Source organism: Rhineura floridana, chromosome 4, assembly GCF_030035675.1.
Source record: "Rhineura floridana isolate rRhiFlo1 chromosome 4, rRhiFlo1.hap2, whole genome shotgun sequence".
Taxonomy (NCBI): domain Eukaryota; kingdom Metazoa; phylum Chordata; class Lepidosauria; order Squamata; family Rhineuridae; genus Rhineura; species Rhineura floridana.
The window spans coordinates 161,232,868-161,253,568 of NC_084483.1; the positions used below are offsets into that span (position 1 = coordinate 161,232,868).

Below are 20,701 nucleotides of genomic sequence, written 5' to 3' on the forward strand. Positions count from 1 at the left end.
GCTTGCTGCCTTCAAGTGCAGCAGAAGATGCTGTAGCATCACCAGTGTTGAGGTAAAATTCACCTGCCACTTTATTTGGCTTTTCTATATGGAATGGGGGGGGCACCATAAGACAAGGCTGTAGTTCAGTGATAGAGCTTCTGCTTTCCATGCAGCAGGTCCCAGGTTCAATCCCTGGGAATAGACAAAACTGAGCTAGACAGACCAGGACAGGAAAAGAAAGGAGAAATGTATGAAGAAATGAAGCTGGTGAATTATATACGTTTGAAGCTTCCTATATCCTATCTTGTCCTTCACCTCAGGAAGCAGAACATCTTGAGCTGGCCCTGGCTACCAGTGTGCTGGCTAGAAAACTGCGTGTGGTCAAAATCAGAGGAGGAAGCAAGTGCACCTGATATATAACATGGGCACGGAGGGAATGAGGTCTTTTGTAGCAGAGGTAAAAACCATGCAACATGGATCTGTAGTTTCTGGCTGCAGAGATAACTGTGCATTTAGAGATGCTGGTGGGGCATTGTTTAGGTGGGCTACATCTCTGGCCTTGGGAGTAAGTTGGGATGGGCACACAGAGGGAGCAGTAGCTTCTCCACAGGCAAATAAGCCAGTTTGTTAAACTCTTTCGTTGAGAAGGCAGCTCTCATGTGTTCACTCGCAACGCCTCATCCTCTACAGTAGGCAGGGTCTCTTTCTCCTAAGCCAGCTTTCGCCACCCTTTCTCACCAACAGCTTGTTGATTCTGTTTTTCTAACCTAATGCCCTCCAGATGTTTTGGACTACAACTCCCATCAGCCCCAGCCAACAGGTTGGTGAAGACTGTCTCAGTGTGAATGAAGTAGTTTTTTTCTCAGCAACTGCAAGGACTTCAGATCATGTCTTGCAGCCTGCTGGAGGGAGCAGGGGTTTGTTGTCTAATATTGCATCCCTTCTTGCAGTGGCAAAATGCAAGTAGCTGCCGGACTGTGTAGGTCTCTAGCACAAGGATGCAAACCAAGCAGCATCTTTCTTAGAAGACATGATCATTCCTGACACTAGAGGGACACCTTGAGCGGGGAGGAATTGGAAGGGGGGGAAAGAGAGTATCTCTGGCACATTGTGATGTGCCATTTCACCTCCTGATGGAAGGGTAATGGGTCTTCCCCCTGCCACACAGCTTGAAAAAGAAAAAAAGTGTGGGTGTCCTTGAATCCCTTCAGTCCTACTACCTATCTAGCCAGGTTTTCTAAAAAAAGGCTCAGCCTTTTTATTAAGATGACACAAAAGAATCCTGCAGCCTGAGGGACTCCTCACCACTGCAATAGGACTGAACACCATGGCATTTATGATCATAGTTGCTGATTCATTATGCAGCACTTGAGGAAACTTAGAGTCCCTGCTTCATCCACCCTATGCTCCCACAACAGCACAGTGATCTGGTAGGTTGCACTCCTGCATACAGTTATGAGGTTTAAACCTCAATTATGTTAACAGGAGTTAAGGAGCCAAACAATGTGCAGGAATGGAATCCTGGTCCATATAATGCCCTGGGGATACAGTGCCCTTTTAAAAAAAAAGACACCTGGATAGTTTATATAAAGTACAAATAATAAATCAGGGATTCTGCTACACTGATTTCAGGAAGCAAAATGTACGTTTGAAATAGTTTGGTTCAATTTAATCTTTCAAATGCACAAACCAAAATGGAATAGGTTTTTTTCATTTGAAAGTGTTGTGATGGCAATTCTATATAATTACAGTGATTGCATTTAATAACGTATATTAAGGTTGAGATTTTCAGTGGCATCAGATGCAAACATCTGCCCAGATTCTGGCACAAATTCAATGGTAACTGGGTAGCAAGTTCCCATAAGGCAGCAACCTTTATATAACTGACTTAACAGTAGTCCTATTTATCCCGAGCAAAAGTACGCTGGGGTTTGGTTTGCAGCCTGAAGCACCTTTGAAAATCCCACCTGAACATTTTACATGATTTGAATATGACAAATAAAAAATCATGGAAAAACATTTACCATATTTTTTGTTGGATGCTGTTTGCCCAAGCAAGGCAGGGGCTTTAGTGCCTGAGGTATAGGTAGTTCCTGGATGCTTTTAGGGAAATGGGAGGGTGGGAGAGTCTGAAGGATGGTTTGCATAGCTTGAAGATATAAAGATGCAGGTGTGTTCCCCACCAGGCTGTTGAACTTGTCCTCCCCTAGTAGAACTGTCCAGTGCTCCGGATGCTCCCGCAGAATGTTCTGCATCTTGAACTGGGGGCTAGGCATGAAGAGCAAGAGGTAATCAAGGCAGAGCTTTTTGGATGCCGCATTGACTTTGGAGTCCCACATCTGCTCCAGGATGACATCCAGTGGTGTAAGTCCTTTGCTGTCCTCTATCCTGGGAGAGGCCCCGTTCCCTAAGAGGATGAGGACTGTCTCTGACCTCAGGAGCTCACAGGCAAGATGCAGAGGGGTCTTGCCATCTTCTAGATGAAAGCAGCCAGTCCTGTTGATGTAGGAGTTCAGGCTGGGCAGTTTATGTGAGATGCTGATGATCAGTCCCAAAATGTCTCTTCTGTCGTAGGTTACAGCCATGGCCAAGTGAGGAGCAGAGGAAGGGCAATAGCAGAAATGCTCTCCAGGGACTTTGAGAACCTCCTCTGGAAAATGAGACAGCAGATACTGGGCATAAGGCAGGTGATTGTGCACCACAGCATACAGCAGGGCTTCTGAAGGTGAATACGTCCTCAGGCTGGTGTTTTCCTCCCAGTATAAATACTCCATAGTCCTCATGTCTTCTAGCATCCACACAGGCTTGTGATCTCTGACAGCTTGGTAGAACATATAGGATAAGAACTTGCAGTGCCTGCTCTGATCATCTTGTAAGCTGGCCTGGTTATTGGCCATCTCTCAAAAGTACCGATGAGCGAAACCTTTTGTGCAAAAAGGACTCCTCTTGCAACGACAGACACAATATTGGTGTTCAGTTTAAATGCAGATTCCAGAGGCTGCTGCAACCTTCAGACTGTCATTGCAGCAGCCTGGACTGCACTAGCTCTTCTCTGATGGGCTGTTCATCTCCACCCATTCATTGTTTTCCCTTTCTCACTGCAGTGATTTTGTTGAGGCAAGCACAATCTCACCAGCTCAGTTAACCATTGCAATGCAAGCAGGCAGTAAATGCAGTCAGTTCTCTATATGGCTCAGGTTGATAGCTGTGATTTTACATGCAGAGAGAGCTTTTCAGAGGGGGCTATAATTAGCTTTGCCAGAGAAGCAATTTTCTGCCTGCACTCAGGGTCCAATCAGAGCTACAATTGTTATTGCAACAGAGGCCCTGTTTATATGGGGCCCAGGATCCACATTATAAATGCTTCTTTTTGCAGCGTGATTGAGTTGGACGGTTCATATACGTCCGTCCTCACTGCAGTTTTTTTTTTTTGGTGTTCACATGTGCTAGCGTTAACTGCATTCAGTTTTTTTCTTGCTGCGCCCCCATATTAAAATGTTAACTGAAGGGGTGGTGTTTCCCTGTCTCCTGCAGGTAAAGTCTGCGGACACTGGGGGTTGCTATTCTCCTCTTTTCTGCTCTTAGTTTCATCCAGGCAAAAAACCCATTGCAGCATTGCAGGCTTCTCCCTCCACCCTCATTCCGTGGCTGCTCAGGTGTCCTACTTTGAAAAAACCAAACAGCAAACAGGAAAAAAAACCAACCGCAAAGAAGAAGAGGGGGCCTTTAGCTGCACCCCTCCCTGCTGGTCGCCTGGGCATGCTTGGGGGTCCCTCTGCAACTTATGGGGGTTGGTTTCAGTGCCATGGAAGAAGAAACATGCTGTCAGGGGGAAAGCTCATCAAGTAGAAAAAGGGGAATTCAGGAAAAAAAACCCAACCGCAAACAACAAGAGGGGTTTTTTAGCTGCACCCCTCCATGCTGGTTGCCTGGGCATGTTTGGGGGTCCCTCTGTGACTTTGGGGGGGTTGGGGTTTGCAGTGCCATGGAAGAAGAAAATGCTGTCAGGGGAACGGAAAATCGTCAAAAGTGATGGAGTTTGACCAGTTCCTGCAAAGTGGTGGTGGCCCGGGCATGCTTGGGGGTCCCTCTGCAACTTTTTTTGGGGGGGGGGTTTCTTGCTGATTGCATCTCATTGTAGTGAAATGAGGTCAGTCAGCCATTGAGAGGACTCTTCTCAGTGGTAAACACACTCCCCTTGCATGGTGATTGTCTTCCAGGGATGTCTGCTTTTGTGATAGCCATGTGACCCAATCCAGTCAAGTGTCAGAATTAGAGCAGTTCAGGTTTTAATGATGTATATTTCAATGTCTGACTAACCTGTACCTGTTATTTCTTTGTAGGAGACGCTGTTATTCTATTGTTTGTTTGCAGGTCTGGGAAAGGCCTTTTTCAGAGAAGGGTGTAGTGTTATGAGCATGGGGGTTGGGTAGGATGATTCCTGTTGGCCCCCTTTCCAGCCTCTGATTTGGAGACTTGCACCTGGGGGCAAAGAAACTCTCTCTGCTGGCCAGATGAATTTCATTTGTTAACCAAATAGAGTGGCCAGGTTGTTAATGGGCCTATTTAGTTGCCCAGCAACTGGTGAAATGGGCCCGGAAGATCCTTTTGTCATTGAAACACTTAAGGAGAGCCTCCCCCCCCCTTTCTGGTGGCTAGGAGAAGGTTGTTTGAGTGTGTGTCTAGAGAAAGGCTGCGGACAGGAGGCAGGCAGAGAGACTGGCCCTCCGCACCATGGCTTTTTGGGTGCCTCCTGTAACACTTATTGAAAAATTGAATATTGGACTGCTGATGCATTGAACCCCTCCATCCTAAGCTCAGGTTGGAATGTGTGTAAATAAACCATATTTCATAAAGACACCACAGTCTCCGCTGACCTTCTTCTATCTAGATCCATTCCAATCGGGCTTCAGGACTGGGCATGGAACTGAAACAGCCTTGGTCGCTCTGGTGGATGATATGAGGAGGGCGTTAGATAGGGGAGAACTAGGGTTGCCAGGTCGGAACCATCCAAAAACCTGAGAAAATGGGGCGGGCCCTAGTGACGTCACGGGGCGGGCCCTAGTGACGTCACGGGGCGGGCCCTAGTGACGTCACGGGGCGGGCCCTAGTGACGTCATTAAACATGATACATTGTATCAACCAGTTGCTTGGAGCATACCATTCAAAAAAAAATTCTCTGGAGATTAAAATAGAAATCTTACCTAACAGGGTGTTCCTAGGTCCATCTGAAGTGACAAGGTCATTCTTTCTCACAAGCTTAGGGTGATGCAAAATGGAAATGGACTGCCTTCAAGTTGATCCCAGATAGGGTCTTCATGGTAAGCAGTATTCAGACAGAGGTGGTTTACTATTGCCTTCCTCTGAGCCTGAGAGGCAGTGACTGGCCCAAGGTCACCCCGTAGTTCTTCGCCTTAAAAGACAATGTGATGAGTCCCTAACATAGCTTTTGCCAGCCCTATTAGAATTAAGTGGTTCTATGCTCTTTGCCCTTAAATGTATTTTGAACGTGACCCCATTTATCTGAGAAAAACCAAGTGTCCATTAGGCTTTCTAAAGCAAGCAAACCATACTATTTAATATGCTGCTCCACTTGCTGTACAGTAGCCAACAGGGAAACACACACACACACAGTCACTCCCTTTACTATATGTTTACCTGTCTTGTCATTACACCCAGAGGAAACAGTCAGAAACCAGACACACTGCTAAATGTTCAAGCAAGCAGAGTAAGAGAAGTTTGTCTAATCCTTAAAAGTTAATTTGGGCCTCCTTAAGGAGGCAGCTGCTAGGGAAGGAAGCTTATTTCAGAGACCCAATTACATTATCATTTTATTGCTCCAACTGAATTATTTTCTAACCTTACATTCTGAAAGACTTGAACAGTCATTAATTTGATTTACGGAGGCTCAAATCTTGAGACTCCCTAATCTAAAATATGTTAAGCAATAAAGTAAAATGATGTACGAGAAGCTATTTGAAATCAATGTCTTTTAGATGTAGAAATCGGGCTTTTGTGATTAGTTTCAAACTACTGCTGATAGTCCAGGGAATTTTGCTTAACTTAATTTTAAATCCCACAGAAGTCCTTTGGTGTAGAAGGTAAACTGACCCATAGTGTATGCTCAAGAGACTTAGATCAAGAAAACTGGGCAATGGTTTTAATAATGTATCACTTCTCTTTCTGCACAGTACCCAACACATTGCGATAAATCTGTAATAAATTACTAACTTTAGTTTGCCTAAATTACTAATTTCAGTTTGCACGACTGTTAAGATACACCACACTCAAAAGCCTATTTCTGGAAATCTCTTTTATTAACAAGGCTATATAACAGGCTGTCTGAACTAATGCAAAGCCTTTCACCTATTTATGATCTAATCATTATGAAACCTTAAATCCCATGCCTGAGAACATAAATAACTGCGCTGTAGTCCAAAACATCTGGCGATCACCAGATTAAGGTTGACTGCTGTAGAATATTTTCTACTCCATATTAGGCAGAGAAGAAGAAATAAAAACCAGTAAATAAATGACAGTGCAATTTGAGGAAGCAATACTCAAATTAGTTAACACATGCTAACCCTGCAACCAGAGTCATCAGACTCAGATAATGAAAAATTGAAAGTGCAGTTCATTTCAACCAACTTGATACTGCTTATTGGGGGGGGCACAAGAGTCTGGTTTTCTTGATGTGGTGGGTCGCTGAAAGTAAACACTCTCCATTTCAAGCACAAGTATATATGGGCAACGACAAGAGACTGTCATAGTGACGGCAGCTACAAAGTCATTAACACAAACAAAAAAAGAGATGTGTGATCTTGGGAATGTGATACACTAGGCGAAAGTAACGGGACAGGGCAACTCAAAAGTGCCCCGGAAACCATCCATTACCCATGAAAAGGCTTTTCACGAAAAAGGATGCTATGCTAGCCTGGAGCGGGAACAAGTGTTTCTGCAGGCCAGAACGAGGAATAGTTTTAAGCAGGCTCTGCAGACGCGGGAAATGCAAAGGGGGCATTTGAAACCTCTCGTGTGAAAACGGCCCCGGGAGTTGCATGGAAGCTGCCTTGGCACTGGGTCGACAAGCCGAAAGGAGTTCAACGAGGCTAAGTGCGGGAGAAGGAGAAGGGCACGCACATATACACAAGAGCCTTCCCCATCCCGAAAGCAGGCAGGGGCTCCCAGCCACTTCCCTCCTGGAAAACGGCTGACAGGCCCAAGGCGGTCCTTCTCCTCCTCCTCTCACCTGCGACCGGCTTCAAGCGCCGGCTGCCTTTCACGCAGAGTTCCAGGTCGCCGAACGCCAACCTCAGCCTCGCCAGCCCATGTGGCAGAAGGCACATGCCCGCCCGCCCTGCCTTCTTTGGGCCGAGGAGAAGGCGGAGGCCCGGCGCGCCCGGGAGAGGAAGAGCGGGCGGCGGGGTGGAGGCTTAGGTTTGGGAGAGGCACTTCAGCCGTCGCCAGCCTCGGGGGGGGAGGACGGAGCCTGCCCCTCACCGTTTCCTGAAGGGACCCCCCCCAGCAGCAGCCCCTGCCCACTGCCGAGCGGCCTGCCAGCTCCGGAAAGGACGGCCGGCTGCTTCACCCCTCATGCTGTGGGGAACCGGCTCTGGGGCTAAGAAGGAGCCGGCTGGCCGGCCTCCACTCCTGCTGAGGCTGGCAGGCCGCTCGGCAGCAGGCAGGGGCTGCTGCTGGGGGGGTCCCTTCAGGAAACGGTGAGGGGCAGGCTCCGTCCTCCCCCCCGAGGCTGGCGACGGCCGAGGCGCCTCTCCCAAACCTAAGCCTCCACCCCACCGCCCGCTCTTCCCCTCCCGGGCACACCGGGCCTCCGCCTTCTCCTCAGCCCAAAGAAGGCAGGGTGGGCGGGCATGTGCCTTCTGCCGCGTGGGCTGGCGAGGCCGAGGTTGGCGCTCGGCAACCCGGAACTCTGCGCGAAAGGCAGCCGGCGCTTGAAGCCGGTCGCAGGTGAGAGGAGGAGGAGAAGGACCGCCTTGGACCTGTCAGCCGTTTTCCGGGAGGGAAGTGGCCGGGAGCCCCTGCCTGCTTTCGGGATGGGGAAGGCTCTTGTGTATATGTGCGTGCCCTTCTCCTTCTCCCGCACTTAGCCTCGTTGAACTCCTTTCGGCTTGTCGACCCAGTGCCAAGGCAGCTTCCATGCAATGATGGCGGCAGCTCGAGTCTTCTTGAGGCACCTGCTGGCAGCCGCTTTGTCCTCCTGTGTCTGCAGTCCCCGGCTGACTGAGAAAGGGCGGGAAGGCGGCCAGCCACAGCCCAACGTATGTGTGTGTTAATCACGCATGCGTGGCTGAGGGGGCCACTGAAAAGCCGGAGATCCACCTTTTTAAACGTATAGCCGGAGGCCGGAGACGGCCCCTTTTTCCCTGAGACTCCGGCAGGAAACCGGAGACCTGGCAACCCTGATCCTCCAGGCGGGGAGTGCTGGGCTGTCCCACATCCTTGATCTGGTCAGACTTCTGGGAAGTCACGCTTGCCACACCAGGCTCCCTGGCAATGATCTGGCTGCCTGGCCTTGAGAATTCAGCTGCTTCTGAGTTGCCACCCCAACTGCAGGACTCTTTGCCTCAGGGGCTCCTTCTCCCATTGAAGCGTGGGACTGTGGGGGTGGGCGGTCTGTATCTGTCCCCATCATAGCTGCTGCACTGGAGCCTGCATCCATCCTCAGATTGTCAACTGTGTGGAGCTCAGGATTCCCTGCCTCTTCTTCCTCCTTCTTCTCCTCCGGGACACTTTTCCCTGATGGGCCAATCACGCCTGAGATTGTTACACGTTTGGAAGGCTTCACAGCCACCTGCTGTGGAAGAGCAAAGAGAGAGAAGAGAGTGGGGAAAAAGAGATGGGCGGCTATAGGAGAGGCAGGAGAAAACTTGGTGGGGGGGACAGCATTAAAAAAATGGAGCAGAGGTTCTCAAACATTCCACCCCCAGGGCCCACTTGAGGTGACTGAAAATTACTGAAGCCCACCAGTCACAAAATGGTGGTGCAGGGGCAGAACCAGTCAGAGACTTGTGGCAGATGAAGTTTGGTATAATCAGCTGGCAATTACTGATATCATTTTCTATTGATCTCTAAACCATCTTGAAAAATGGCTAAATTCTTTGCCACAGTGTTTTCCTTGTGGCAGGGAGTTCCATAGCAATGCTTTCCTAAATACAGGTATTTGCTCAAGCTACTGTGACAGCCTCCCTGTTTCACTCAGAATTTGCAGTTCAGTGGCTTTAAAGGGCTTTTTCTTTTATATTTTTAATATTTTCTCCATGCCATCCCATCCCCCCATGCCTCTCAAAGTATTTTTACCCATCTCCTGTAATTTCTTCTTCCACTTAACATGTACCTTATCCACACACACCCAACTGCCAGTTTCTTTCATCCCTCCTGCCTGTTCATGTTCCACTCATGTCTTTTTCCTTCTGCGGAGAGAGGCCTTCCTTCCCTTCTGTTCCCCACAACTTCTCTGTCTCCCAGCTACCTTTACATTTCTGGCATTGGTCCAACCAAAAGGCTATGTGGCATGTCTAGGGTGCAGGGCAGGCAAGTGAAGAGGCACTAGTCAGGCTGTGGCACTGAAGCCCACCTGAAAGTGGCCCTAGGCCCACTGGTGGGTCGAGGCCCACTATTTGAGAAATACTGCACTAGAGCATAAGATGAGGTAAGCCTCAACTTGGTGCTTTAAAAGTAGTAATTTGTTTTGTGGTGATGACTGCCCAATCCTTTTTGACCAAAGTTCTTCTTCAGGAGCAAAGGGTTTTAATGTGTCTTATTCTAGTACACTTGCTAAATGTTTGAAAGTATATTCTTGAGGGTGTTGTGTTCAAGGGTGTACGAGAATAAGACACAGAAAGACCCTTTGCCCCTGAGAAAGAGCATTGGTAAGAATGGATTGGGCAATCTTCACAACATAAATTAGTCCTTCCCTCCCTTTTGAGCACCCCTATGAGACTGCCTCTCCCTTCTGATAGGGCTGTCCAAAATTCAAGCACAAGGTCTTAATTTGTATTATGCAGTGACAATCCTTGACACCACTGGGCAGGGTTTAAATTTGGAAAGAAAGGGTAAAGAAATCCTAGGACTCAAACCTGCCCTTTGACCCACAAATCATGCTGGCTAATGAATCCCAAACTGGTGAGGTTAGTGGCAAAAAGGATTCCACATATGCTCAGAGGCTCTCTTATCTTATTTCTTCACATATACCCTAGCTGAGGCTTGGAACTGAATTAATTCTCAAACCTTGCTGGGGTTTCTGTATTTGCATGTTGTTAGGTGTAAGAATAGGTGTACATTTGCATGAACAGATATGTGTCTATAAACGGAGTAATAGACTGAGTAAGGAATTGGAATGTGGTTTTGGGAGGGGGCCTGAAAAGCATCACCTTAGGGCAAGTCTCCATTGGAGCTACCATGGTGCAGAAATGCAGAAAGAAACTTCTAGAAGAAAGAAGGCATCCTTGAGGCATGGAAGAATTCTGCACTATGAGCTGGTTCGTATATGAACCATCAAGTAAAGGATTGCACATGTGTAGGGGCTATCATAGATCGAACACCAATGACAGAATGTCTACATTGCCCACTGTCATCTCAAACACACATTCTGATGTAATCCATCAAGCACTGATGTCACATCAACATAATACATTTAAAGCACTCTTATAACACTTTAATGGAGAATCCTGGGAACTGTAGTTTGTTATGGGTGGTGGCAATTGTAGATATAGATAATTATTTAAGGGTAATGGGAATTGTAGGTCTGTGAGGTCAGTTCCCTTAAACTACTGTTCCCATTTATTTATTTCATTTGTATATTGCCCCATAGCCGAAGCTCTCTGGGCGGTTTACAACAATTAAAAACATTAAAAACAAATACAAATTTAAAAACAGATTTTTTAAAAAAGCAATTTAAAAACACATGCTAAAATGTGGGTTCTTTGATGGAAGCCAACACATTTCAAGATCTAATAATCAAGTAATTATTAGGGCAGTCTAGGGATTCTGCTCATGTACCGTCCACCCCGCTGCATGACGGACTCCCTGACCGAGGTGCTGGAGGTGGTCTCGGCTGTGTGTGTACAGTCCCCAAACCAGAGCTTGGAAAAGTTACTTTTTTGAACTACAACTCCCATCAGCCCAATCCAGTGGCCATGCTGGCTGGGGCTGATGGGAGTTGTAGTTCAAAAAAGTAACTTTTCCAAGCTCTGCCCCAAACCTGCTGGTATTGGGGAACTTTAATGTACATTCAGAGGCCATCCTTACTGGGGCGCCTCGGGACTTCATGGAAACCATGGCTTCCTGGGAGCTGCACCTTATTACAATGGGGCCCACCCATGTAGCCAGTCATGCACTCGACCTTGTGTTTGTCTCGGGAGAGGAGGGGAGTGATCTGAAAATTGGGGGTACATCCATCACCCCCTTGTCATGGTCAGACCACTACTTGGTGAGGATGGACTTTTCGGTGCCACAAACCCTCCGTGGGTGTGGAGGACCTATTAAGATGGTCCGCCCCAGGCGTCTGATGGATCCTGATGGATTCCTGAATGCACTTGGGGACTCTCTGGAGCACGCACACAGCCACTCGGCTGAGACCCTGGTGGAGAGGTGGAATGCCGCAATCGCCGGGGCATTAGACTGGGTGGCTCCGAAATGCCCTCTCCCCCTAAATAGAGCTCAGATGGCACCGTGGTTCACCCCACGATTGCGAATTCTGAGGCGGGAGGTGAGATGGCTAGAGCGCCAGTGGCGGAAATCTCGCTCTGACGATGATCGGACACATGTTAGAGTGGCTGCGGCAGCCTATCATGTGGCAATAAGGGCAGCAAAAAAAGATTTTTATGGTGCCTCTATTGCATCTGCAGAGTGCTGTCCCAGGAGACTGTTCCAAGTGGTCTGGAGCCTGGTCGGTCCAGTTGCTCCGGAACCAATGGAACATGCTAAGGCCTCCTGTGACGAGTTTGCTAAACACTTTGCGGAGAAAATCAATCGTATTAAGAGTGCTATTCCGTGCGCTGTGGACACAGTGAGCGAGCCAGAGGTGACCAGTGGTGCTCTGGTGGTGTGGGATCGGTTCCAGCTTCTTCCATCTGATGAAGTGGACAAGGTGCTTTCAACCTTAAAGCCAACCACTTGCTTACTCGATCCTTGCCCATCGTAGCTCATTATGAGCTGCAAAGATAGACTGGGTGAGGGGATCAAGATGGTGGTAAATACATCTCTCGAAGAGGGAGTAATGCCAGCAGCGCTCAAGGAGGCAGTAATAAAACCAATCTTAAAGAAGCCCTTCTTGGATCCCCAAGATCTGAACAACTTTCGCCCAGTCTCAAATTTGCCATTCTTAGGCAAGGCGGTTGAGCGGGTGGTGGCAAAGCAGTTGCAAGCGCACTTGGAGGAAGCAGATTATCTGGATCCATTTCAATCGGGCTTCAGGCCTGGACATGGGACTGAAACAGCCTTGGTCGCCTTAGTAGATGATATGAGGAGGGTGTGGGATAGGGGCGAATGCACCTTCCTTGTCCTCCTTGTTCTCTCAGCAGCTTTCGATACCGTTGACCACGTTATCCTCTTGGACCGCCTGGAGAGGTTAGGCATGGGGGGCACTGTATTGCAGTGGTTCCATTCCTTCCTCTCTGGTAGGTACCAAAGAGTGGTATTGGAGGATGAGGTCTCGGCTCCTTGGCCTCTCACTTGTGGGTTGCCACAGGGTTCCATCCTCTCCCCAATGCTGTTCAACATCTATATAAAGCCGCTGGGGGCAATCATCAGGAGATTTGGGCTGCAATGTCATCAGTATGTGGATGACACGCAGCTCTGTCTCTCATTTAAATCTTCACCGAGGTTGGCTGTAGAAACCCTGTCCAAGTGCCTGGAGTCGGTGAGTGGCTGGATGGGAAGGAATAAGCTGAAGCTGAACCCTGACAAAACCGAGGTACTGTTTGTGGGAGACAAGGGAAGGCTGGGGGATGTGGACCTGGTGCTCAATGGGGTACGATTGCCCCTGAAAGACCAGGGCCACAGCCTGGGGGTCATTCTTGACTCCCAGCTGTCCATGGAGGCTCAAGTCTCGGCTGTGAGCCGGGCGGCGCTGTATCAACTCCATCTGATACGGAGGCTGCGCCCCTACCTTCCCAACCATCTGCTCCCACCGGTGGTACATGCCCTGGTCACCTCTCGCCTAGACTACTGTAATGCGGTCTACGTGGGGTTACCCTTGAAAATGGTCCGGAAGCTGCAACTGGTACAGAATGCGGCGGCTCGTCTAATTAAAGGCAGCTGCCGACAAGATCACATCACTCCAGTGCTGAAGGAGTTGCACTGGCTACCAGTTGTTTACCGGGCCCAATTCAAGGTGTTGGTTTTGACCTTTAAAACCCTACACGGTTTTAGCCCAGTCTATCTGAAGGAGCGCCTCCAGCATCGTCAGGGATGCCGCTCAACAAGATCAGCCTCAGAAGACCTTCTCTCGATCCCACCAGTGAAAACAGCTAGACTGGTGAGGACTAGAGAGAGGGCTTTTTCAATAGTGGCCCCCACCCTGTGGAACTCTCTCCCAAATGATCTCCGCCATGCCCCTTCTATGATGAGCTTCCGCTGGGCCTTGAAGACCTGGCTCTTCAGGCAGGCTTTTGGGGTGAGTTAGGTTTTTACTGTTATGGTTTTAAATTTTAACGTTTTAATGTATTGTTTTTTATCTTGTACGTCGCCCAGAGTGGCTGGACAACCAGCCAGATGGGTGACTAATAAATTGAATAAATAAATAAATAAATAATGATGTACATGCAATTATGAACCAGCTGTAGTTGTGAATAGTGAGTAGAGAAGATCACCCTATTGACCTCACACCTGCCATCTTATTTTAGGAACAGGGAAGCATATGACAATCAGATGCACCAGAAGAGCATCTCTGACTCACAAAATGTTTTATTCAAACCGCACCCTTGCTCTGCCCCAGTACCTTAGAATCTTCCCTGCTTTTTGACAGTTTCAGTTTCTCCATAGATGAGGACAGGACACTATAGATGGTTACAAAAGTAAGGCTGCTTCTTTGTCGAGCTGCAAAGCAAATGGAGCAATTAGCCAGCGACATGGCTTCCAGCCAGGGGCATGGTGGTGGGGGATATGGGAATCAAGCATTCATATAGGCCATCTAATTGGCATTTCTTCCTACCTGAACTCAGAGCCTTTTTCAGTTTGTTCTTGGACATCTGGCTCCTGTTTAGATACAAGTTCAGTTAGTCTAATTTGTTAAAGGAGTTCAGAATAAAAACACAGCTAATGATTTTTATTGTTATTCCAAGGTTCATAATAGTACCCGAGACCACTTCCTGACCCTGCCTGGAATCCCAGGAATCAAATGTTTTAAATGGAAGAAGTATGTTTCTAGGTCTCATGGATGCAGCAGTTAGAAAAAAATATGATGGCATGCTTAACTAATGGAGTCAGCAGTTATACATAACAGGAATGCATGAACATGGGGGACATTATGGCAGTAGGCTGCCACAATGTGTCTTTGTTAGAGAACCCTCGCATGCGCAGGATTTGTGATCATAGGAAGAGAGGGCCTCCTACATGGACAGCTGCATATGTGAGGTTCTCTCACAGATTCTAATGAACATGCATAGGTTACAAAGCTCGTCTCCCGCACCCCTGTCGTTAATTTAGCATTGTATAACGTTTGATCTGAACAGGGTGGTTTATAGCAGATGCCACTGGAGGTCACTGATTCATAGGGTCACCATAAGTCGTAATCGACTTGAAGGCATATAACAACAAAATAACATTTGAAAAGGGCTCAGGTGAACAGTTAAAAAGCCCAAATGCATTACATTTTCCACCTTTTGAGATTTCATACTCAAGATTTCTTAACCTGACTCTGGGGTTAGTGCTTTGGGAGCAACATTTTTAAAAAATAAGAACATGCAGGAGGACTAAGCACAACATGCCCACTAACTCTAGGCAGTTCAGGAGAGCAATATGCATACTTTGCAGCTAAAACTTGCAGAACTGTATATTTCCCATAATACCTAGGGATGGACCTGAGTTGCACAGGTCCAAAATCACAGCTATGGGAGGAGCCCTATTCCTCCTGAGCCAGTAGCCAAGTGAGAGAATTTTAGTTGGTGTTCCTCAGCCCAGAAACTGCTAACTCTCCAGCCCAGCAACATGAGAGCTGCTTCTCCCACACAGCCCTTGTGTCCGGATGGAGGAACGACATGGATGGGGGAAATTATGTGGTTCATTTCCATACAAGCTTCCGTGAAAGGGTGGTGCTGGCATGGGATGGAATTGCTTCATTTCCCCGCATGAGTTCTTCTATCCCAGATGTGGGGAATCTTTGGCCCTCCAGATGTTGCTGAGCTACAACTCCCATCAGCTCAACCTAGCATGGCCAATGCCCATGGTAGTTCAGCAACATCTGGAGGGCCAAAGGTTCCTCACACTCATTCTATCCAAGCAAAGTGGTGTGGAGCTGGACTGTAGATAAACAATTTACACAAAACTGTGGTAATGTATAAATTAGGCTCCCACCATCTCATTTGGAGCTATTGGTTGACAAGGTTATAGTCGATCACTTCACACCCCACAGAATATGACATTCTTGTCTTCTTCACTCGTTTGAGCATTTTATCCCAGAGATACTAACAGATCTGCTTGCCTTTGTTCAGCTGGGCTTCAAAGGAAGCGCACCAGGCAGTTGGTTCTCTTATCTTGCCCAACCCAGATTGCTGAGACTGTACTTCTCACCCTGAACATCTGCCACTTGGTTCTCCCAGCCAGCATACCTGGGGGGTTCCTGTTTCCCTGCAGCACTGCTTGGCTGGATCTGCTTGGCTAGATCTTTACTTTCTTTATCTGTTCCCAGTGCTCCACTCTGGGGCCTGCTTGTAATCAGGCCAACCACCATGGAGGGCCCCACACCCACAGTCTTCCAGCCTTGTTGAGAAGGCCCCACTGCTACTGATGCTGTTGTCCTGTGGACTTGTAGCCCAGACTTCTTTTCCTTCCGTGATGGGCTCCAAGAAGTGGAGCGCCCCTTCTTTGGGGAGCGGCTTGAAGATGTCTGGGGCCTGCTACTCTGTGCCTTGCTAGGCTCCTGGGATTTCACATTTGTTGTCTGTGAATGTGCGGCACTTTCCTGGCCCCAACTCCCTGGCTCAGAAGGAGCAACTGCGGCTGCAGGTTTCTCAGAAGTCATTTGAGCTGGCTGACTGGTTGGTCTGGATGGGCCAGCTGCCATTGACTTGGCACCCACTTCAGAAGGTCCAGCAGCCTCTGAAACATCATATGCATCTGACGGACCCGCCGCCTCTAAGGCACGGGATTTGGGGGCCGGACTGGCTGCTGGTGCTTTTGTTGAAACACCTCCGGATGCAGGCCGACTCTGCTTTGTGGAAGGGCTCTGGGAAGCTGGGCCTTTTCTTCCTTGTTGTGATGAAGGCTTGACTGGCTTTGATGGGCCAGGACTTCTGTCCAGAGATTTGGCAGGAGACTCCTTCTCCTTGTGAGTCTCTGAGCTGTCCTCTTGTGAGAGTGTAGTGGCTAGGGTTTGTACCAAAGATCTGGATGTTTTGCTCCTTTGTAGTTTCACAGGTTCAGGTTCACATTCTAATGATGTTCTAGGAGTGGAGGGACGTGCTGCCTCAGACACGGCAAATGGCTGAGAAGGTCCTGCTCCCACTGAAGCTCGAGACTGTGGGAAGGAGTGAGGAGAAACCTGCTTAAGCATGGATTGCTTCTGTGATTTGGAAGGTCTGCGGAATCCGGAAAGGCCAACCTGGGATCCTGGTGACTTGGGAGCAGAAGACTGAGACTGTTCTCTGCAAGTGTATTCCTATAAAGGAAGAAGGGTAAAATATCCTGGCATATATGGGGAATGGATTCCCAGAAATCAATGAAAGATAAATGCAATTACCATAGCATTGCTTCCAAAGAAAGCTTGGCCCACCCACTTCTCAATGAACTAGAGCTCTGAACTCATACAGGAACACAGAAGGGCTAGGATTCTGATGACTGGTGGTCCCAGAGCTCTGCCCACTGCTTTGGTGGGAGACTCCACTAGACAATGGGGACAGGGAATCAAAGAATTTTACTACTGCAATACAGAACATGGACCCCCACCTCTTCCCCCATCTCTTGGTTTATCATTTAGGGCTTATTCACACGGGAGCCTAACTTCGTACTAAAGATGCTGCTTTTACAGTCGTAATAGATTTTCAAGGTCTACATTTTTGCTCAATGGTTGCTTCCAATCTGCTGTTTTCCATTCACACAAGTAGGCATTCCTCTGGGAAGGATTAGTGTTGCTGTTTCCTTGCAGCCCTGCCCTCTAGTTTTAGATGTTTACTCCCTCCAATCAAGGCTGAAGCTGGGAGAGTGCCTTGGTATGCAATTGACAAGAAAAAATGAAACTGATTAGACCCCCTCCCCTTCTCCATTGTCAAGCCTGAGTGAAAGGCAGACTGGGGAGTAAGTGAAAGACAAAATAGGCAGCAGCTGGGGCAGCTTTTGCAGGTGGCAGAGAGACAGAGGAAGCAGGAGATGGGGCATAAGAGAGCCCACCCACTAAAAAACATTGAAGCAAAGCGCCTACAAGGAGGAGCGCAGCACAGCTGAGATGGTTTTTCCTCTTCACATTATCAGCGCATTATCAGCAATGAAATATGCTAGATAAAGAAGGCTCACAAGCCCACATCTCTGATTTTAAGAATGGTACCTGAGACCTTTCCTGTGCAAGTCCCTCCACTCCTATTCTCTGCCTTCTGGGTCAAATGTCTTTCTCCCCTCACAAATGGGCATTCTAGAATCACCAGTTCCACCCACCCCCCTTGCGATTCTGCCTTCAATCTGCATCCCTTCCCTCCCCCTTTCTCACATTTCCGACCACACAGGTCAACCAAATTGCAAGTCAAGAAAATTGCTGACAGGGACTAGCACCTTGGGAAAATGCCCTGTGTGTCATAAGGTATCCCAAGTCCAGCCACTGGGTTCTCTGGGAGATAACAAGATCTACAGAGCTGGAGAAGGAAAAGATCAGTCTCCTTACCTTTTTGGGTGAGATTCCAACTGATCCTTGAGAAGCAAAACCTTTTGAAATAAAGAGGAAAGGAGGAAGGGAGTGAAAGCTGTGGAGGCCGCAAAGGGTCCTGTCAGTGGTCTGTAGAGACAGGCACCTGGTTCTAGGGGGGATGCACCCCTGCTGTCCCACTCAGCTACTCCAGACACTCCGCTGTATAAAAGGCTCCAAGATGCGTCATCCTGGCATCTCAAGACTGGGGGCACCGTGCTGAGATGTTTGGCTGGAGGGCTGTTCTTGTGCCCACCTCAGACATATGAGGGAGCAGGGCTGAAGTTTAACCTGAGCATGGCCTTGCCTTCAGTGCCTCCATCCTTACCTGATTCGAGGATGCTGTGTTGTGAAGCAAGGTCACTTCCCCTGAAATGGAAAGGCGTGGATGAGAATTTGACCACACAACTGCCACAGTTTGGCCAGAGCGGAATCAATTTCTCATTTCACAGGTGGAAACATGGATATATTTGTAACACCCCATTTCCATCGCAAAGGTCGCTGACAAGGCCTCCCCTTCCAATTACACATTGTTCAAGATTCAGTCTCCACCTCTGTATGTGTGAATTAATTTATGCTGGAGTAGCCTGGCCGCCTACATGTACTTCCCCCTAATTTATGTAAACACTATTTGGTTGGAGAACTCCATGGCAAAATTTGGATAAGTGTAAAGTTCGAAGGAGGGCTGTATTTGGGTTCTCATATTGTTTCGGAAAGTGCAAATTTGATAGCTTCACCTTGAAATGCAAAATGGATTGAATTCCCCCCCCCCATCCCAATCTCCACCAACTTGAAAGCCAAATGGTGTTTGTTCTTTTAGTTACAGAGCCAAACTTAGTAGTCTAACAATGCATTACCAACAGCTCCAAATACAGCGGCTGCAGTGTATGAAATGGGAGACTGAGCCCTGCATGGTGTCTTGGGGGAGGCCATGGCTTATTTTATTTCTTTATTATTTGATTTATATCCTGCCCTTCCTCCCAGCAGGAGCCCAGATATTCATGTGTACCAGAGACACAGTACGTAAACATATATACACCTAGACATTTAACCCCAAGGAAGGAGCTGAACCCTGAAGAATGATTAGCCATTTGCACTAAAAATGCCCCCCCAATAGGCACAATGATTTACCAAGGACCAAGAAACCAAGAAAAAAGGACAATCCCTGGTAAATAGGGACTGTTGGGCTATATGGGGAAAGCACTTGGCTTTGGGCCAACCATGGGGGGGGGAACCTGAGCGGTTGCTAGGCAACCCCCAAGCTCTTCCTCCCCCTCCCCCTAAACAGCCAATATAGCTAGCCAGTGCAAAGAGAATGAATGAAAATTCAGCTGCTTCTGCATTCCAGTGCAGCTGCACTGAGATGCAAGGTGAAGGGAAAAGAGATGCGTTGTTGCTACATAACAGGGTAGACCCCGGCTAGTACTACCTCAATAGACTAATCTCTCAGGGGTTACTGCTCTTTTCTGTTTCTCTTCATATCTGTATGATGTTTTGCCAAAACCAACAACAGTAAATTAATTATTTTGCGTTATTTTTAAACAAGACAACACTTAGGATTGTTCAACCCAAAGCACAGCATGTACGTTCGTGGATCTTGACATGCTCCTGGCCAAGCTGGCCTGACGTAGCTGCTCCTTCAGCTTTTCTGTGGACTGTGCACCCATGGTGCCTGGGAGCCAAGGCTGCTGGAGAAACACAGCACGTCATGCAGATGTGTAAGGATGGTCTAGTAAGGATGGCCGGGAGGGACGAGAGGGCGGGGGATGTGTCTGGGGTAGGGATGGGGGAGAAGTTTGATTCTGTTCACACTGAAAGGCAAATCAATCAAATTGGCAATTTCTGAAACAGTACAAGAACTGAAAGACAGCCCTCCATTGCCATTTGCACTCATTCCAATTTGGCAATGCAGTTGTCCAACCAGACAGTGTTTATCAAAATGCATCTGACGGGAAAGTGTGCATAACAGTGAATATATTAGTGAACATAACATACAAAAATGCATTATATTAGGAGAAATTGCTTGCAAAAATGTGTTCATAAGTCAAAACTGCATACAAAGAGAAGGAGGGGGGAAATTAGGGGGGAAATCACACCAAACTGCTGATGAATTTTCATGCGAATTTTTTAAACGGCAAAAATTGGGAAAATGAGAAATTGGGAGAAGTGAAATGGAAGATCCTTCCACACTTTGTCTGGGGCAGGCTTGTTGACAAGCTGGGATGCCAGAGGTGGGGGAGGGGCTATGGTAAGACTGAGCAGCGTGATGATGGCAGGAGGATATGGTAAAGGACAAAGAAGGAAGGCTTTTGGGTAGCTTTGCTTCATGAGACTCACCTTCTCAGATGTAGCACGCCAGCTAGCACTCTTCCATATCGTGTGAAGCCCCGATTCCTTAGAGGTGAAGCTGACTGGATCACTGATCCTGCCACTGGCACTGGCCACATGCAACAGGTAAGCAAGGCGCATCCAGCGGTCAAAGAGGAAGTTCTCATCCCCTTTGGGGGCACAGAGTTGCAGATAATATTTTCGCCCTGTTGCCAACTTTACTTTCAGCTGTCGCTCATTCAAGTTATGCACAAAAATCTCCACCAGGTGTAGAGGGATCAACCTGTGACGGAAGGAAGGACTCAGCCTAGGAACCTCCCA

At 48.0% G+C, this 20,701-nt stretch overlaps 2 protein-coding genes across 2 annotated transcripts; both read right to left on the reverse strand.

The window, feature by feature from the left end:
• Window positions 1-1,988: 1,988 nt before the first annotated feature.
• Window positions 1,989-2,879, reverse strand: LOC133384485 (ankyrin repeat domain-containing protein 9-like). The gene has a single exon (XM_061626425.1). It carries the CDS (start codon window positions 2,877-2,879, stop codon window positions 1,989-1,991), a length of 891 nt encoding a protein of 296 aa, XP_061482409.1.
• Window positions 2,880-8,202: 5,323 nt separating this feature from the next.
• LOC133384202 (muscle M-line assembly protein unc-89-like) lies at window positions 8,203-20,499 on the reverse strand. The gene is made up of 7 exons (XM_061626116.1): window positions 20,390-20,499; window positions 18,381-18,421; window positions 18,032-18,072; window positions 15,771-16,819; window positions 14,156-14,199; window positions 13,943-14,040; window positions 8,203-8,797 (listed from the first exon to the last, which is right to left on the reverse strand). Exons 1-7 carry the CDS (start codon window positions 20,497-20,499, stop codon window positions 8,468-8,470), a joined length of 1,713 nt encoding a protein of 570 aa, XP_061482100.1. The 3' UTR covers window positions 8,203-8,467.
• Between the last annotated feature and the right edge of the window lie 202 nt (window positions 20,500-20,701).

Bases quoted from the DNA above. Each gene is read 5' to 3' on its own strand.
- LOC133384485 (XM_061626425.1), bottom strand. From the start codon at position 2,879: ATGGCCAATAACCAGGCCAGCTTACAAGATGATCAGAGCAGGCACTGC.
- LOC133384202 (XM_061626116.1), bottom strand. From the start codon at position 20,499: ATGTGGCCAGTGCCAGTGGCAGGATCAGTGATCCAGTCAGCTTCACCT. The intron at 18,422-20,389 runs GTGAGTCTCATG...TTTCCATTTCAG, and splicing joins GGCGTGCTACATCTGAGAAG to GGGAAGTGACCTTGCTTCAC. The intron at 18,073-18,380 runs GTAAGGATGGAG...TTATTTCAAAAG, and splicing joins ACACAGCATCCTCGAATCAG to GTTTTGCTTCTCAAGGATCA.